The 19,329-nt window shown below is 42.5% G+C and overlaps 1 protein-coding gene, 1 non-coding gene and 1 pseudogene across 2 annotated transcripts; 2 read left to right on the top strand and 1 right to left on the bottom strand.

Annotated features, from left to right (window-relative positions):
- Nucleotides 1-2,080: 2,080 nt before the first annotated feature.
- Nucleotides 2,081-10,866, bottom strand: pdyn (prodynorphin). The gene is made up of 2 exons (XM_070895002.1): nucleotides 10,747-10,866; nucleotides 2,081-2,743 (listed from the first exon to the last, which is right to left on the bottom strand). The coding sequence occupies exons 1-2, from the start codon at nucleotides 10,864-10,866 to the stop codon at nucleotides 2,081-2,083; spliced, it is 783 nt and encodes a 260-aa protein (XP_070751103.1).
- Nucleotides 10,867-18,518: 7,652 nt separating this feature from the next.
- Nucleotides 18,519-18,751, top strand: LOC139277730 (U2 spliceosomal RNA; annotated as a pseudogene).
- Nucleotides 18,752-18,897: 146 nt separating this feature from the next.
- LOC139277744 (U2 spliceosomal RNA) lies at nucleotides 18,898-19,092 on the top strand. Its single transcript, XR_011596132.1, has one exon. It is a non-coding gene; the product is annotated as a U2 spliceosomal RNA (small nuclear RNA).
- Nucleotides 19,093-19,329: the final 237 nt, after the last annotated feature.

The raw sequence follows: 19,329 nt of genomic DNA on the forward strand, positions 1-19,329 counted from the left end.
CAAGATTTTTCCATGAAACTTCCGCCCAAAGTACCGTCAGGATCTCAGCGGTCCTTTGGGCGGTACTTGGGTGGAACTTAGCTTCCACTAATTTTGGAGCCTACATGTCTCAGTGAGGATTCTTCAATCTGATTGGTTGAAGAGCTGCGTTGTTTCTTGACCTGCTCATGCCACAGATCCCCTGCAGAGGGCACCGCGCTGGATCAGACGCCTGATGACATCAAGTAGCTACCCAAAAACCCACGAAAAGTCTGTGGGCAGCAGTTAGCGCAGTGAACAGCGAACGTCATTCCTTCACCGCTGACTGCAAAATTCAGGCCAATGTATTTTGGTTGTATTTCCCTGCTGCCCTTGCCCACACTAGCAACAAGGCTCTACCACTAGAGAAGAGATCTAAGTAACTTCAAAAGTTTGTGAAATCAGTAGCACTTTGCAAAACTGTAATAACCAATTCTCACTAAAGTAGAATGGCCAGTAAATTATTTTTTGGGCAAGCTGAACGTTCCAACAAGAAAACTCCTACCGAAATAAAAATAGTTTTTCTTCAGAGATATTGCCAACCCTAAATCTTAGCTACCAAAGCTTTGTTATATAAATAAATGTTCCAATGACACAATTTTCATTGAAAAATAATACATTTGGTCAGAAATAAAACATATTGTGCAATCACAATGTGTCATATTAGGCACATCTGTTATTTACCCTCGCTGCAAAATGGTCATAATGTTTTCTGCCCTACACGGCAGTCTATAATGCTTTTAATATAATATACAAATATATGTTCACATTACTGAACAAATTTGTCTCTTAATATTTTTTTACTTTTATAATGTACTGCAAAAAAATGTCATTACAGTGCATCTAACTTCAGCTGTTACATGAATGCAGCATGACAACATTTCATTAGATTCTTCAGAACTGGCAATTCTTGGCTTTTCTGAGAACCTAAAGGTGGTGACATTACCACGGTGATGAGATTGTTGTCAACTGGGTTTACGTACACTATTGAAAGAAAACAATTGCCCAAGGTCGTAATGTGATAACATTTTATGTCCATCTTAAAAAAACACAAGGAATAAACTAAGCATGTCAGATTTACTTTGCATATTAGCCACAGAAATTGCTTACTTTGGGCTCAATTTTCCCCCAAAACATTTTTTTTGGCATACTTGAAGAGTTACGCCCGATTTTTTGGGGCCCAAGTACGCCAAAAAAATATTCTAAATTTCCCCGTTGGATTTCTTCATTTTGGTGTGGCCTAACCTGACCTTTAGTTTTGGGGGTGGAGCCCTGATCTGCACCAAAAAGATCGGGCTGCCATGGGACAGAATGCGAGCTGAAGCATACAACACATTAAAAGAATTGAAAAACTCTTTCTCTCATGTGTGACTGAGAATGGGACTGGACAGCCTTCGGGCAGGGTTGGAGGTAAGTTTCTGCTATGTATTTTTCAATTATTTTAGTGTGTCTGGGCATCTGCTGCGCCGACTTGCTTACCTGCTCCGATTTCCTTAACTCTAGGGAAGGTTTTTCAGCAGATGCCACATATGCTGGCTTAAGCAGAACTGGAGTAACTCTCAGCTGGCCAAACTTCCCTAAATGGCCAGAATTGGCGCAGGTGGCAGGTTACGCCCCCTTTGGCTGAAAAAAAAAAGCCCTAAAAAAACTGTTACTAACTGAGTTACACTGGTGCAAATTGATTGGGGAAACTGTGGTTTTTCAACTTAGACCAAAAAGAGCAGCCTGCTCAAAAAAAATGGCGCAAATCACGGGGGAAAATTGAGCCCATGATTTTGTTAAACTAAGCATGAAAGATTAATTCTAACATTAAGGTACTATTACAGGAGGCAAGCAAAAACCAGTTGCTGTTCACAGTCTAGAGACCATTTTTATTGGATTCACATAAAGTATGACAACAGAATACAAGAATCAATTGACTTAACTGCTATTTTAGACAGCCTATTGTAAACTTAATAGCAAAAATATTTGTGCATTCAAAACAATACATTTATAGTTTAAATACTGCATTTATCTTGGCAGTCTGCATTCTCACATCTAAACTCAAATCACTTTGGCTCTTCTATAGGTCTGAAACCTCTTCAGAGTAATCACTGGCATCACCATCATCTGACCTGACTGAAACCCGGAAATGGCGCCTCAGAAAGCCACCATATCTTTTTTGGTTATCCCATTTATATCTTGGTCTACCAATTCTTCTCATGAAGCCTCCATATCTCTTTTGCAGTTCCATCTCCTGATTTTCCTCATCATCCAGCTCTGCACTTCTCTTGTAGCCAAAGCCTTTCATGAACCCTCCATAGCGCTTTAGCTCTTGGGTAGTGGGGTTATCGCTATTTTCTTCCAGCAGATCCTCCGTTGCAACTGAAAGCTCGTTGGAGCTCTTCTCTAATTCAGTGGCATCCCTTGTACCAAACTTTTTCAGAAATCCCCTATTCTTAAGATTTCGGCCTTTGTTGTATGCATTTTGTTGGGCCAATGCTTTGGCATAAAGTCTGCTCTTGTCAATCTTCTTCATGAAGCCCCCATAGCGTTTCACAAGACTACTGCGCTGTTTTCCAAGAAGTGCCTCTGAACTCTCATCTTCTTTTCCATCAGTGCCCGGGTCAGCGAGGGCTTCGTTCACAATGCCCAAAAGGTCAGGGTTGTAGGAGTGAAGTGCCTTGTCACATTTTTCCCACTCATTGGTAGACAGCACTATCCCTTCACACTCCAAAGTGCAGGTCTGAAAGATATGTCAGAAAAGAGATTTTGCTTAATGACCTGTACTTAGCACAAATAACTCACCATTATTGGTATTAACTAAAATCATAAGTAGTTAACCCATATAAAGTCATTTAAAAAAATGGCACTGACTTTATTAGAGCCAAAAATACATAGGCAGCATTTGGATCATGACAATGCCATTAACGAAAAATATCACAATAAGGCTTCACCGTGATGTATACCATTACATGGTGTGATTCCATGAAAGAAGTATCCCTTTAATGAAATGAGAACACTTATTTGATCAGGTAATATCAATCTACCGGTAATGGGCAGCTGGTATGTGAAAAAACAGGTGGTTTAGATAAAGGAAATTATAGATATATAAATTTAAGTTAATGGCAGTTAAGCACAACAGCATTGGCCCACATAAATTAATTTTGCTCTGGCTTCATTCTCAGACCCATTTGCAATGGAGAGGCAGGCTGATATTGAAAGAGTTACAACTAGGCACTGTGTGTCGAGAATAGCAGTAAAACCAAGGTTGACAAAGGGTGAAGGGACCTGAAATATTGGCCCGAATTTTGCTGCAATAATAATGGTAAGGCTAACAGCACTGGCCATTAGTACAAAGTAAATCTGACAACAACTTTTGGTGTCCTCAAATGTGCAGTTAAATGTGGAAATCTAAAAGTTCTGTTAGAGATACTCCGCTCCTCCACAGGGTGTGCTGTCGCAGTCCTTGCCAATAGACTCTGCATTGAAATCTCTTTAATGTTGTGAATTTAGGGTAATTACCCAATAGTTTTGGACTAAAAACGGCTGAAAAATTTTGGCTGAGTGGATTCAGGAGTGAGTTTTGAAATGGCGTAATAAGTGATAATTACTGCTGAACAACCTCTCTGGCCCTGAAAAACATATTTAACAAGTGTGGAGTCTCAGAAGGAAATCTACCTATCCAGTTACCTCCTGAGTGTTTCCAGCAGTTTCTATTTTTATTTCAGATTGGCAGTGTCCGCAGTATTTTTCCTTGTGTGGTAACATCCCGTTTTTCAATTTATACCAAAAAAAATCAAAAAAGCTGCTTCAAAAACAAATTTTTTTTTTTAAGACTATACAAGAACACAAACACTAGGAAGATGCATGTACAGTGTTTTTGAAGGACGGTTCCTTAGTTGCACACACAGTATGCAAACGGGGAGACACTTTTGTCCTTCACACCTCCAACCGGGCAATAAAGACTATTTACAAATGCGACAGCAACTAGAACAGCAGATTGTCTGGGAGTATGGTATTTTCCTGGATCGGCAGGAATCCATGCACAAGGTGTCACCATCTTGGTGCCGCCACCACAACTGATACCAAAGGATCTAAAAATCGTCAATCTTTAAAAACCTCTCCGTTAAAGCCAGTCTCCAACCATTCAAGGTGCTTCAAAATATTGCAAACCGCCACGACTGATCACTCACTACCAACGTATTGCAACGAGTTTTAGCACTATCCATCCAACTACCTAGGAAAACTGCAGTCCCCAAAAGGTTTTGCTTTTAATCTGTAATTGCTGCATTTAAAGTTTAGTACTGCAATTTATGGTCAGCCTGTGGTTAATTCAGCATATTTAATTATCCACACTAATCCAACTGAATGCGTTCTGGTTTTGAAATTCTCAATTCTATCCACAATTGCTGGCAGTAAATAATTTTATGGGTGCTATGCATTAGACCGCCATTGTTGTCGATGCCGTTATTACAATGCTAACAGTTTATGGTTGGCTCATCCATTATACTTGACTAAATTCTGTTGCTGTGTGCACTGAATTATTCTGACATGGAGTTGAATATATCTTTTGAGTTCCATGCCCTCTGCAATACATAGGGCTCAATTTTGCCCAAGCCCGTTTTTTGGTGTATTGCCAGAGTTACACCCGTTTTTCTAGGCCAGAAATGCAGCAGAAATATTTTGCCAAAGTTTCCCCGATGTATAATTCAAATTTGGCACCTCTCAGCATGTCCAGTTGCCTTGGGGGATGAAGTCTGCTGTCTATGCCGAAAAAATGATGGTGCACCTTCTGTGCATGCGTGACAAAAAGTGACGTTTTTGACGTTATTTCAATGGATGCGCATGCGCAGTACAGCTCCGGGTTGGTAATCGGCCATTTTTAAAGAGCCAGTTGTGTGAGAAGGAGTGCTATGTGAGAGCATTGGAAAAATCGGATCTGCAACAATACAAGATGCAACGTGGTGCAAGGGACAAGAATTTCTTACAGGATGAAGTGGAGGCACTAGTTACTGTGATTGAGACCAGATAGCAGGAGCTGGACACTAGCAGAGGTCACATAAAAGTTCCACCCAAATAAATGAAGAAACGCTGGAACCAAGTTGCAGAAGATTACTGCGCAATGGTGACCACCACAAGATCTGGAGGCCAGTGTGAAAAGAAGTGGCAGGACCTTGTTCAAGCAGTTAGTGTAATATTTCCATTTATTCAATGGAATTGCAATTGTAAATGTGACCAGCTGTATATGTCCCACCCAGCAGGAAGGCACCCTCTCTAAAAAGTTGTATTTTTATCTTTGCAGAGGAAAGTGGCACACAACAAAAGGGAAAGAATTCGAACAGGAGGAGGCCTGGCAAATCTGCACCCACTGACACCCTTGGAAGAGAGGGTCGCTGCTTTGATGGGTCCTGCCTGGAGAAAAGCAACCACCACTGCACAAGCTGGGCACACACTCAAGGGAGATGGTAAGTCCGGCAAATTCCAAAGTCTGGCTTTGCTAAATGTTAAGTACTGCGTGGACTAGCCATGCTTCGGTTCATGGGGATGTCTGCAGCTACGCTTCAGCTGATGCAATGTGCTTTCATTCATCATGGTTCTTCTAATCAGCCTGCTGCCTGCACTGTGTGAGCCTACTCATGCCACCCATCCTGCCCCCTCCTCTGCTGCTAACCATTTGTCTGTGTCCTGTTATATTTTGCAGAACTTGAGGCCAACCCTGACAATGCAGAAGAAGATTCAGATGAGGACGAGCCTGAAGAGGAGAACATCTTCCAATCCCACCCTCCAGACCAAGAGCATGGGGGGGGAGGGAATTGAGGTGGATGAAGCCCCCAATTTTTTACTGACTTTGGTGGAAGTGCAGGTGCCGCCCATTGAGGTGCCAGCCCCTTCCGTGACTAGTGGTTTGAGTGTTGCTGGGATATTCCATGGTTTCCTAACATCCGAGACTGCAGATCCCAATGGTGGGGTGCAGCGAGGCACACCCAGGGCCCCATCCGAGACTGCGGGTTCCAGTGGTGGGGTGCAGCGAGGCACACCTGTGGGGAGGAGGGGAAGTAGAGCTCGACCGCGCTCTCCTGAGGTGCAGGATCTAACAGGTGTGGTTCAGATGATGGCAATGAGTGGGGAGAGCATTGACCTTACGCGATCACTTATGGACACCATCAGTGGGGTGGGTGCTGAGGTAGCGGGACTGTCGGGAGAAGTGGGAACGACATCAGGACCATGAGTGAGGGAATATCTGTCAGCTGAAACTATGTGAGGGAGGGAATGTCACAGGTAGCTGATGCGCTGTCAGTGAACATCAGGGAGGGAATGTCAGAGCTGGTGCAAACACTATCACTGACCACGAGGGAGGGAATGTCACAGGTATTTGAGACAGTTTTGCTCAACATGAAGAAGAGGATGTTGCAGGTTGAGACACTGTCAAGGCGCATGAGGGACGTCATGTTGGAGTTAGCTGCTGCAATAAGGAAACACGCCCAGACCTCACGTCCATTGACAGAATCAACTACCACTCCCAATCCAATCCCCACACCAGCCTCTGAGGAGCCCAAAGCCGGACCCTCCACATTGTCGCCTGGGCCCTTCACATTGTCACCTGGACCCTCCACATTGTCACCTGGACCCTTCACATTGTCACCTGGGTCCTTCACATTGTCACCTGAACCCTTCACATTGTCACCTGGACCCTTCACATTGTCACCTGGACCCTCCACATTGTCACCTGGACCCTCCACATTGTCACCTGGACCCTCCACATTGTCACCTGGACCCTCCACATTGTCACCTGGACCCTCCACATTGTCACCTGGACCCTCCACATTGTCGCCTGGACCCTTCACATTGCCGCCTGGACCCTCCACATTGTCACCTGGACCGTCCACATTGTCACCTGGACCCTCCACATTGTCACCTGGACCCTCCACATTGTCACCTGGACCCTCCACATTGTCGCCTGGACCCTCCACATTGCCGCCTGGACCCTTCACATTGTCGCCTGGACCCTTCACATTGTCGCCTGGGTCCTTCACATTGTCGCCTGGGTCCTTCACATTGCCGCCTGGACCCTTCACATTGCCGCCTGGACCCTTCACATTGCCGCCAGGACTCTTCACATTGTCGCCAGGACTCTTCACATTGCCGCCCGGACCCTTCACATTGCCGCCCGGACCCTCCACATTGTCGCCTGAACCCTCCACATTACCACCTGCTTCCCCCCGCCCCCGCCACCCCCCCCCCCAACAGGTGCACACTACCTGAGATGTTAGAAAGAATAAGCTTGGTACCAACCCCAGAAACACTGCGCCACTGCCTGCGAGCAGGGGTGGTGGAGTCACCAAGAACAATTGCAGCGGGCGATCTTAAAATAAGGTGGAGGAAAGATGAGTGCAGCCTTTCCTTGCTGCTGCTGCTGTTGTTAATATTACTGTTGCTGTTGTAACTGTTGTTCTCAAATTAAAAGATTTTTGTAAGTTATGTAAATTTACAAGTTTAAAAGTTAGTATGATCTTAAAGTTTTAAAGCGATCTTAGAGTTTGTAAGTGATCTTAAAGTTTGTAAGTGATCCTAACTGAAAACTTTAATGCTTGATACAAGAATAATTGTATTAAAGTTAAGTTAAGTACAAAGAACTGTTTGTTAAACTTTTGAATAAAATATATTTTACCTTAAATCTGAATCATTTACATTATTTGTTCGATTATTAACACAGCTTTTGAGGTAAACAAGAATCATTTCCATCATTTGTTCCATTAACACAACTCAACATTACAGAACAGGTCCAAACAGTAAACATGGTCTATGTAGAATAGTTGTCGCTGAGCCGTCAGGCAGCAAAGCGTTCACGGATGAGCTGCTGGCACAAGGCTTGAGCAATTGTTAAAGGGGCACGATGGCCCGCCCTCCACCGCCGTCGTGCTTCGGGTTCAGGTAGTTGCATGGCTTCCTCCTCCTCCTCCTCGTCATCTGCATCTTCCTCATCATCATCATCAACCACTCTCACCTCAGATGGGTCTTCTCCTACCAGCTGCTGCTGCCTCATGATGGCTAAGATATGCAGCATGCAGCACACAACAGTAAAATGACCGACAATCTCAGGGGAGTTTAGCAAGTAGCCTCCGGAATGGTCCAGGCATCGGAAACACTGTTTCAATTTCAAGATGCCAATGATCCTCTCTATTATGCTGAGCATCGCAATGTGCGACATGTTGTATTCACTGTCAGCTTCCATCCGGATTACACGTAGGGGCGTCATGAGCCAGGTGGCGAGGCCATACCCTTTGTCTCCCAGTAGCCAGCTCTGCCCTTCTGGCTGCTGCTGAAACATAGCAGATATAACGCTCTCGTGAAGGATGAATGTATCATGGCTGCTCCCAGGGTATCTTGCACCAACTGACATGATGCGATGCATGTCATCACACATGAGCTGTACATTAATGTATTAATCCATTGGAGGGAGCAACGTGCAGTGGCATGCCAATGCAGGGAGCAGCACGTGCTGCTGCAGGAGGGCAAGGAGGGGCGAACGAGCGGCAAGAGTTTGTAGATGGAAGTGACCAGGGCTCAGGAGAGACATGAGTTTGGGGCCCAGAAGAGGCAAGGGCCCAGGAGCAGCATGGGTGAGCCCACACTGTGCTATGTATGTGCACTAGTTCCGTGCAGCAGAGCTGGTCTCCAGCCGTCTTGGGTAATCCTTGCCACTGGACCTAGCTCTGTCAAGCCCATGTGGTGGCCAGTGTGCAATGGCCACCACACGTTAAAAAAATCCACGCACAGGCATCTTCCCACCCTTCAAGATGTAGTTCGGGATCTGGAATATTAGGTCCTTCATTGAAACATCTGTGAACTCATCCCTTTTTGGCGTGGAAGCAAGTCATGCTCGCTTCGAGGGACTGCCTATGATGATGACATTAAAGGAGTGGAAGCCTTTTCTGTTCCTGTACATCTCAGATTCCTTCAAAGGTGCTCGCAAGGCAATGCGGGTACAATCAATGCGGCCCTGTACCTTTGGGAAGCCAGCAATTCTGGAGAAGCTCACAGCCTTGTCAGCATTGCTTGGACGGTCATGGGGAAGGTTATGTAGTTATTCCTCTGGGTATATAGTACAGCTGTCACCTGCCGAATGCAGACATGTGTTGCATGTTGAAAGATGGCGCACACATCCCCAGTTGTAGCTTGAAATGATCCGGAGGCATAGAATGAAAGTGCAGCTGACAAAGCAGTCCTCCTGACTCTTCTAGGTTGCAGGTCTGTTTTCACCAACTCACAGATCTCAGTTATAACTTCTTTGTGGAAACGCAGCCTTCTGACACAGTCTTCCTCACTCAGGTGCAGGTACGAACGCCTGTCTCGATATACCCAAGGTGGGTAATGCATTCTTCCCAGCACCCTATGGGTTCTGATGTTCCTCATTCGATGACGTCGAATCAATTGTCTCCCACATAGCATCATCATGCAGAAGGCTCGCACAAGGTATGGCATTGTCAGTATTGCCTCCATAGTTAAATTTTATCTTTGCAAGAAGCTCAAAACAACAGGAAGGCAGGCAGGACAGTCTCTTTATTCTCTTTCCCCAAGGTCTGTATGGAAGAACTTCTCCTCCCTCCCTGCGCCCCCCCCCCAAAACCAACTAATTGCAGTCTTGTAACTTCTCCCCTTCTCCACCTCCCCCCCCCCCCCCCGCCCCCAAACTCATTGTAGTCTTGTGCCTATTGCAGCAGCTTTCCGATCGCCACCTCCCCTCCCCCCCACCGGGCTTGTTTTCCAGCCGGCTCCCGAGCCCGTGTCCGTGCACGGGAATGAATCTGACAGTCGAAGCTACGACCCTCCAGCCCTATTTGAAGATGTTCGGTGGTGGTGTGTGAGTAAAAAAAAAGAAAACTTCAGAAATCCAAGAAACTTACATTTACTCCGTTGAAAGGTAAAAAAGGTTGAACTTTATTACGGATATTTCAAATGTTAGAGACTCCCTCCAAAAACTTCAATGAAAAACAATGGTGTCTTTCAGCGCTAATTTTTCAATGTGCGCTGCTTTCTGTTAACTCACCAGAAGGTTTTTCGGGAGTGGCCAGATACGCCGACCTAGGATAAAAAATTTGGGGGCAAACTGCGAAAAATGCTGAAAACTGGCGCAGACATGAGAAGACGTCAAAAAAACCTAACATGGAAAAATCGTAACTAAAGCATTTACGCCGACGCAGATTCCAGGGGGAAACTTTGAATTAAATCATTATGTCAGAAAAAACGATGCACGCCAAAAAAACAACGTAAATGACCCGGGAAAATTGAGCCCTTAGTTATTAATCCTTTGCCTGTTGGTATACTGTATATTCTGTACTTTGAGGATTGATATTGGTGTGTATATAACCATTACCTATCTGAATGCAGATAGAAAACTTACAAGCTTGCTTAACAAACTGTTGCACATGAGTGGCAACTGGTTTCTTTAAGTTAACCAATTCTATAGCACAAGTTAATTTAGATCAATATATGGCTGACAGTTGTTTGTGCTCCTTAAACTGTCGTGTTTGATGCACTCATCAATGGGGTGATCTGGATGGCTAGGACTTACTGAATATTGAGACACTGTTTTACATTTGATTCACATAGTTAACTGTAGTTTGCATTGCGGTAAAACCGTATATTGTTGCTGCTATTTCTTTTCAGATTTTGTTGGTGCAACTGAGTATAATCCATGTCGGAATCTCTGATTTTTAGATGTATTATGGGGTGTAATTATCTTACCAGTGGCTTGATCGAGCTGTCCAGGACCGAGTTGCATGCCGAACACCGATTGGCGCAGTCGGCGTGGACCGTATGCAGTGAAGTCAGGGACAAGACCAGGACAAACACACTCCACTCCATCACCGGACTGTGAAACACAAAGTGCAATATTCTCTAGAAGGTAGCTTTCAATTCAAAATTAGTAAAAGAAAAATGTCGAGGTTCCAAAATCTGACAAGGATTTGGGTGAATTTGAAAAATAAAGTACTGTATATGGAAATATGTAACAAATCCGTAAATGGAAAAGACTTAACGTTACAGGTGGCCACACTTCTGCAGAATCTCCCCGAAGGCGCTCTATCCACCCTCTCCTTCTCGTTCAGGTCCCGAAAAACCCACTGTGTTTTCCAGCATTTTCTACTTTTATTTTCGACTTCCAAAATTCTGATTTTTCACTCTCTATGACTTTGATGGCTTACAACAATAGATTCAGAAATAGCCCCCAAGATTAGGAACTTGTGTAACCGACTTTCAAACGTTACCAGATTGTCAGCGCATTTTGAAGTGCCTACTATCAGAAATGCAGAATGGAAAAATCAAGGTTCGTCTAAATAGTCCTTTAAACGCAGGGATCTGTTCTGTATAACAGCCTACACCCTACAGGGTTTACACCTTGAATGGTGTATACTTGCACACATCTCATCACACGCGAGAGAGACAAAGAATACATCTACACTCAAAAAAATGCACAATTGTATGGCTGTATCCTTTACACACCGTAAGATTTTTCGAAAGATAAATTTGGTGCTAAGATTATAATTTTAGAGATGAAACTAGCGGTAATAAAAGTTCTGAAGCAAAAGTAAGTTTGAAGGGGAATGCACAGCACCAATTGGAACATTAGAATGGTGATTTATGATATCTGAAAGTTATCTCAGTAAATAGTCAAGCCAGAGCAAGGTGCATCTGATGTCCAACAAACGCTTGATATAAACAAATGATCTACCAAATGAAAATGTCTTTGAGAGGCAGTATCAGTATTGATCCTCCCGTTGTAGGTAAATCGGATTCGAATTAAATTGCTTTTACCTGAAGCAGATTGTGTATATAGTTCCACTGTACCCTGATCTGAATCGGTGCACAAAGACCATCTTCGAGAATAGACTCCGGTGGTCTTTTCGGAACCGATAGCGGTTTAATATATTGGTACATAATCTGAATTATTAATTTATGGTGGGAACTGGGATTAGATGGTCATCCTAGAAAGATTAGCTCTCAATAGGGTGCACTTCCAAGCAGTTTTACTGTACAAGCTTGCATTTTAACATACATTTCCAAAGGTACAACGATCCCTATATACAGAAATGAGCAGACATTCTCAAGTTACCTGGATATTCTTCGGGAACAAAGACAAAATCAGGATCTTTGTAGTTTTCTGGGAGAAAGTGCTGATTCCCTTTGTGAAATGCGGAGTATAATCGCTGCTGTCCACTGACTTCTCGCTACTCTCTTAACATCCTCAGCTTTGTGAAGTCGTGCAGTGTTTCCAACCTGCAGCCTCCAGCGCTCGCTATTTATTTACCGCCGGTGTTCTGGTGACATTTGCGACGCTGAATATACGTCTTTTCTGAGCCAATGAGTACACTGATTGGATTCAATACGGAGCAGCAATTTCCTCAAAATACTACCAACATTATTTGATAGCATGTCCGTCCTAATCCCGCGCAATGTTACAGAGGCACAGGCGATTCGGGCTTTGAACAGGACCAGCATTACATCCAGCGCTAATTACAGTTAGCGGATGCTGCTTTAATTGTTCATCTATTCATAGTTGAAGATTTACTTTTTTATGCTGGATCGGAGCTGGATAATGACACGCCTTCCGCTCCTTCACCAATATCATTGTAAATGAGACAAGGGTCTGACCCCCACACCCTTTCTGGACAGTACACGAGCAGCTGCCGTTTTTCGGGTAACTGAAAAGTTATGTGATTTTAATTTTGATTGGAATGTAATGATGGACAGACACCATTCAATTTGTTTTCTACCTTGTCTCTGTCTATTGCCAGTAGACAGTAAACCAGGCGACAGGAAAATACTGTAATGCGCTTAACTGTTAGCTATAAAAAAACACGATACATTCTGGCTGCATCATTTCATCAAATTAGATGGGTTTTTGTAAACTTTCTATTTTGTATTCAAGTTTGCATCGACAACGAAAATAAACTAACCTTTCCTAATGAGTAACAAACACACTGCCAATTACCCACACTATAGATAACTAAGGAGATCGCGTTGAAATAAGTATTTTGAGTTTCTGTAAATATTGATCTTAACCTTTTGGTGAGGATTAATTTCCTCTTTCAATATGGCACTAATTTGAACATTTCTCCTTTTATCTCACAAACACACATGGTGCTGCCATGCCACAGTGCTGACGTGTGCCGATTACATGACACCGTGCTTTCATTGACTCTCACAGCCAATGTGTATCATCAGCGGGGAAGCTGTTCCTGATCCCAGGGAACAAGGAACATTTATCCTGCTCACTTAACATAAAGTAATTTGGATATTGCAAAGTCAGGTTGTGTTGGATTTCAGTCCAAACAATAAGTGACATGGCATTGGAAAAACAAAGGGACCAAGAAAGCTGTCATCGTAAGATTTTTATTCATTACTTTGCTGTTGACATAAATAATAGTTCACCAGTGCAAGATCACTGAATGAATTCAATGTCCGAACAATTACAATAAAGGCATTACTATAGATTAAAATTGCAGTGCTTTGATTAGTCTTGGTCACTTAATCCATTATATGATCATTCAAAAGAATAAGGGTCGAAATATAGTTACAAAGCTCGGGAATATATGCAGCGAGGTGAAAGGGGTTACAAAATAATGACATTGCCTAGGAGCATTGATGCTGGTGTTGTTTAAATATTTACTAAAGGGACCCCAAGACAGTGCTATTGTATTTAATTCTCTTTACTTTATGTGCTGTAATGCTACATGTATAATATGCACTATTGATGTAAATTAAAAATGAATTATTTGCCAATATTCAAGCAAGTTTACTGCCGTACCCAGGAACATGCGTCAAGCTAGATATAAATGTATTCCAGAATTATAGAATGTTACAGCTCGAATGAGGATTTTGGGCTGGAGTCTGAGACAGTATGTTTTACATATGAGCACTTGTCTAATCACACACTTTTGCTCACTCCCCATAATCTTTAATATTCATCTATTTCAACAATGTGTTTTATGTGGTACCTTTGATTTAAAAAAAGCCTACAGTGCTTCAAAAATGGAGGTAATGCTAAACATGGATTCTGAGCCATTGAAGATTAGGAGGGGTGAGCAGAGGGGTGGTCAAAAAGGTGGATTTTTAGAAGGTTTTTAAAATAGGAGAAATGGAGAGGCAGTGTTATTAGGGAGGGAGTTCCCGAGAGTAGGGCGAAGGCAGCTGAAGGCTTGGCCACCAATCTCGATCCCCAATGATATGGTGAGCTGGGGTAGGAGAATGCATCTAAAGGTGTGGGAGGCCATTGAGGGGTTTGAAGACATGGATGAGCAATTTAAATTTATTACTTTGTGGAAAATAGGAACCCATTCTAAGCTAGCGAGTACATGCTTCATGGGTGAGTTGGACAGGATATATTTTGCAATAATTTGGACAAGCTGAAGTTTTTAAATGACTATTTAATTCTCTTTCCTGGCCTTGCATCGTGTCATCATCTGCAGTCCCTCAGGGTCAAGGATGACTTGCTTCCACACTGAAAATAAGTACTCGGGTGACTGATGAATTAATTTTAAATGGTGGAAGATGCCTGTGCGTGAATTCTTTTAACGTGGGGTGGCCGTTGCATACCAGCCACCATACGGGCTTGACGGAGCAAGTTCTTGGTCCAGAGTCAAGGGGATCCAAGACGACTGGAGATCAGGCTCCGCCACATGTGCCAATACATACACACAAACTCAAACATACTCTTCCTTCCTCCTTCCCACAGGACCTCTCTCTATGTGGAATTCATAGTACGCAATGTGAGCCTCACGACCTCATCGCCTCGCTATTGGCCCGTACTGCGCCTTCCCTTGGTCTTGTCCACGCTGCTCCACCTCTGGGCTCCAGCCTCTCTGCTCCTTCATGTCTCATTCATCCTCTCCTCTCTGCTTTCAATCTCCGGACCTCGCCCGTCCCGACCTGCATCATATAATTGACAGAGTTCTTCATCATTACAAATTCATTTTTGCAGTGAGATATTGTTATTTGTTACCTCGTATAATGATTATTGTCAAAGTCAACAGCACAAAACTGTCAACAATTCAGCACTAATTGTTTCTAAATCATCTGTCTCACTCAGGTAGATCACTGAAATGGATATTGTGAGAAATGGAAAGGTCACGCAGCTACAATTGGGATGCTTTTCGAATGTGGGATTGGGCAGAGTAGTCAGTGCTTTATATGTAGCCATAGTATAACCAAAGTTGGGAGTAATTGATGCTGATGCAGAGTGTCCAAAATGGAAAATTTCCATTCTATAAACTATTATCCTCACCTTGATGAGCACAATGAAAGGAGGGGGGAAAGAAACTATTGTATCTTTCAAGTGCATAAAGAGGAAAAGGAATAAAAGTCACAAAATATAGGACCAACGGCTTCTGAAAATGGTTTTCAAATTAGTGAAGGTATGAACACAGCTGCTGAAAATGGAATGAGCTGTTTTCTGTATTTACGAGGGAACAGGACACCACAGAGACAGTTACATGATATTCCACAAGTCAGAATGAGGGATGCAATTAAATGAGCATTACTGTAGAATTGGAGGTTGGGTGCTTGAATACAATGAGTGAATAAAGCACCCGGGCCAGACATGGGAATTTCAGGAAAGTGATCTGGGAGTAAATAGTAAATAAATCTCTCAAGACATTAAGCCAATTTATGCTCCTGTCAAGGAAACAAATGCGATCTTAATCTCTTTTTGGTGGTGCTGACAGAAGAATATTGGCCAGGACTCCAGGGGCATACCATACTCCTTTTTTTGAATAAGTTAAGCTCATATTTTCTGTTTGTTTACATTTGCTTTTCATTAAATTTTAAACAGAGGAACAATAATGGTAAAAAAAACCCATAACATTTCATTCTTCCATTTTTACTGTTATTCTGATTCTCACTTCCATGCTGAAACATGTAAATTAAAGTAAGCCACCTTCCCCCCAAAAAACCTTGCTAAGGATGGTTAGGACTTATTAATGCCAATCATATAGAATTTTTAAAGTCATACACAGGGGAAAATTGAAATTAAAATTAACTTGTATTTACTTATGAGAAGAAATTGCCAGGTTTTAAAGCTTCACTGACAGTGAAATATTTATCTCCACAGCATGGATAAACAACTAATGTTATTCAATGATAGCTCAAGGAAATGGGTGCCCCAAAGCTCCACGGTGCAAGAGGAGTGCAAATGCCAGCAGGTATTATCCCAGAAAGTGAGTGTGCTACACTAGAGTCATCTACCTGGGTATGGTGGGTAAGAGGCTCTGTCATATATGTTGTTCATCTCCACATTAGGATAGGATTATTTGCCATCTTTCATTGCATTCATTAATTATATTATGAGGATTTCCTTTATTTCATTGATATCATTAACTACGTTAAAAGTATCTTCTAAACATATACACCATCTCCATGTTAAGAACATAAGAACATAAGAAATAGGAGCAGGAGTAGGACATTTGGCCTCTCGAGCCTGCTCCACCATTTAACAAGATCATGGTTGATCTGATCATAGGCTCAGCTCCACTTCCCTGCCCGCTCCCCATAACCCTTATCGCTCAAAAATCTGTCTATCTCCGCCTTAAATATATTCAAAGACCCAGCCTCCACAGCTCTCTGCGGCAGAGAATTCCACAGATTTACAACCCTCTGAGAGAAGAAATTCCTCCTCATCTCCGTTTTAAATGGGCGACCCCTTATTCTGAAGCTGTGTTATGACTGATTTTCATTTGTCTTCACAAGCAGATTTAGATTGCATGAAAACTTCAATGGTAAAATCATGTGCTAGAGGTTCATTATTTTCTATGAAATAAGGGGAATTAACGCTTCATCAGAAAAATAGTAAAATGCTCCTTACGGCAAACCTATAATCCGTATACAGTACAAAGTGCACGTGGCCCTTCATAACGTCTGGGATTCACAAGCCAAATGGTCGTTTCTCATTTGATGTTCTTATGTGTTTATAAACTCTAATTCTTACTGTTAATGTTTCCTAAATAAACTTTCCAAGGAATTCCATCCCACTGAGCAAATCTAAAATTGCAAAAAGGAGGAGAAAATGTTTGAACATCAAACCCTGGATATGTGGAAGTGGATGTTGTTTGAGATGGAAGCTTTTGCAGCCCACCAAACAATTTTCCCTTTTGGTAATTATGAAACGTGTAACAAAAACAGAAAAAGTCAGAAAAATACAACAGGTTACTTAGCAACTTCAGAGAACCGACAATTGACATATTTGGTTGTTTTGTTTCAGATTATCAGCATTTACAGTTATTTGCTTTTTATTTGTGATATGTGTCATGTGCATAGGAACATAGGAACAAGAGTAGGCCATTTAGCCACGTGAGCCTGTTCCGTCATTTAACGGAATCAAGCTGACCTAACTCCATATACCCAACTTTGCCCCATATCCCTTAATACCTTTGGTTAACAAAAATCTATCAATCTCGGATTTAAAATTAATAACTGACCTAGCATCAAAGAGAGTTCCAAACTTCTATCACTTACACTCCTGAAAGGCCTGGTTCTAATGTTGAGACTATGCCCCCAGTCCTGGACTCCCAACCAGCAGAAATAGTTTCTCTCCATCTACCCTATCAATTCCTCTTAATATCTTGAAAACTTTTATCAAATCGCCCCTTAACCTCCTACATTCCAGGGAATACAACCCTAGTTTGTGTAATCTCGCCTTATAATTTAACCCTTGGAGTCCAGGTATCTTTCTAGTAAACCTATGCTGCACTCTCTCCAAGGTCTATATATCCTTCCTAAGGTGTGGTGCCCGGAACTGCTCACAGTGCTCCAGGTGTGGTCTAACCAAGGCTTTGCATTTGACTATCTAAATACCAGTCTTGAGTAACAATCTTTGTTTGATAACATTATTCATTAGATTATTTCAAACACAAGAAAAATACAAAAGTACATTAATAAGTAGGCACTATTTTAGGAAAGCATTTTTCCCAGTCATTTATATTAATGCAGGGCTTACTTTTCTACTGTTGCCATATTAAAGTTTGCTGATTTGTGTTTTCTACAATGATCCTTAATTTATCATTTTATTCTAGACTAGTTTAGCAATGGTCCGTTCCTTCACATGTCCTGTTGCAAGTAATTTTATAGCTTTAATCTGTTTTTAAAGCTCATGTGGGGAAAATACCACTGTCTAATCACAATGATAAAAGCAGCTTCAACTGACTTTTTGTGTGAGAGTACTTGACTAAATTCAACCTCTGAAATGTGATGAATTCAGTGTGATATATGTACCCTTCAATATAACTATATCCACTTATAAGGTGATCATTATTCACTCAGATTGTCACTTATGCATTATCTGGCCAAACATGCATGGAGAGAAAAAAACTGTAGATGCTTGAAATATGAAATAAAATTCTGGCAATACACATTAGGCCACCATAATGAAATAGAAGATAGCTTAATGCTCAGGTGTAGATCCCTTGTCAGGTAAGTCTCATATGCAGTTATTTATCAAAGCATTCACTGGCTGTGATATCTTTGGCATCGCTTCTCGGCCTTTTGGCTAAGATCATGCGTAACTGACCTGACCAGCCACCATGACCTCCGGGTGGTTTCTCCCTGGTCAGGAAGGTATATGCTTGTTTTTTTGGAAACAGGAGGTGGGTGGGGTGGCTTGACCCATCCACCTCCACGGAGGTGTGTGGGGTGGCTTGACCCATCCACCTCCATGGCACGAACCTGGTATTGCAGTACTTCCAGGAACGGTGCAGTGGCTCTAGGCCTTTTGGCTAAGAGCATTGGCGCAGAGTGATCCTTGGCATGTGCAAGGTGACCTCTGGCGTTTGTGATTTGACAAAGAATTGGAACGATTGGCTACGAATTTTAATTAAAAAAAATAATAAAAAAAAAAAAATCTTTGGCATCGCTTCTCGGCCTTTTGGCTAAGATCATGCGTAACTGACCTGACAGGGGAGTAACCATGACCAGAAAGTGGTTCTCCCTGGATCAGGAAGGTGGTTCTCCTATGCTTTTTAGAAATAGGAGGTGGGTGGGCACACATCCACCTCCATGGCACGAACCTGGTATTGCAGTACTTCCAGGAACGGTGCTTTGGCTCTAGGTCTTTTGGCTAAGAGCATTGGCGCAGAGTGATCCTTGAATGGACCCAAGGTGACCTCTGGCGTTTGTAATCTGATAAGATGATCTGACAAAGAATTGGAAAGATTGGCAACGAATTAAAAAAAATATATATCTTTGATTAGCTGCTGCACTACCAGTTAACCATTTCCTTCCACAGAGCCCTCGAGTTTTGAGTAAACTACACATTGTTTAAAATGTCTGACATTCATTGAA

The sequence above is a fragment of the Pristiophorus japonicus genome, chromosome 12 (genome assembly GCF_044704955.1).
Source record: "Pristiophorus japonicus isolate sPriJap1 chromosome 12, sPriJap1.hap1, whole genome shotgun sequence".
Classification (NCBI taxonomy): domain Eukaryota; kingdom Metazoa; phylum Chordata; class Chondrichthyes; family Pristiophoridae; genus Pristiophorus; species Pristiophorus japonicus.

Coding starts and splice junctions, on each gene's coding strand:
- pdyn (XM_070895002.1), bottom strand. CDS start 10,866: ATGGAGTGGAGTGTGTTTGTCCTGGTCTTGTCCCTGACTTCACTGCAT. Junction 2,744..10,746: donor ACAGCTCGATCAAGCCACTG/GTAAGATAATTA, acceptor CATATCTTTCAG/ACCTGCACTTTGGAGTGTGA.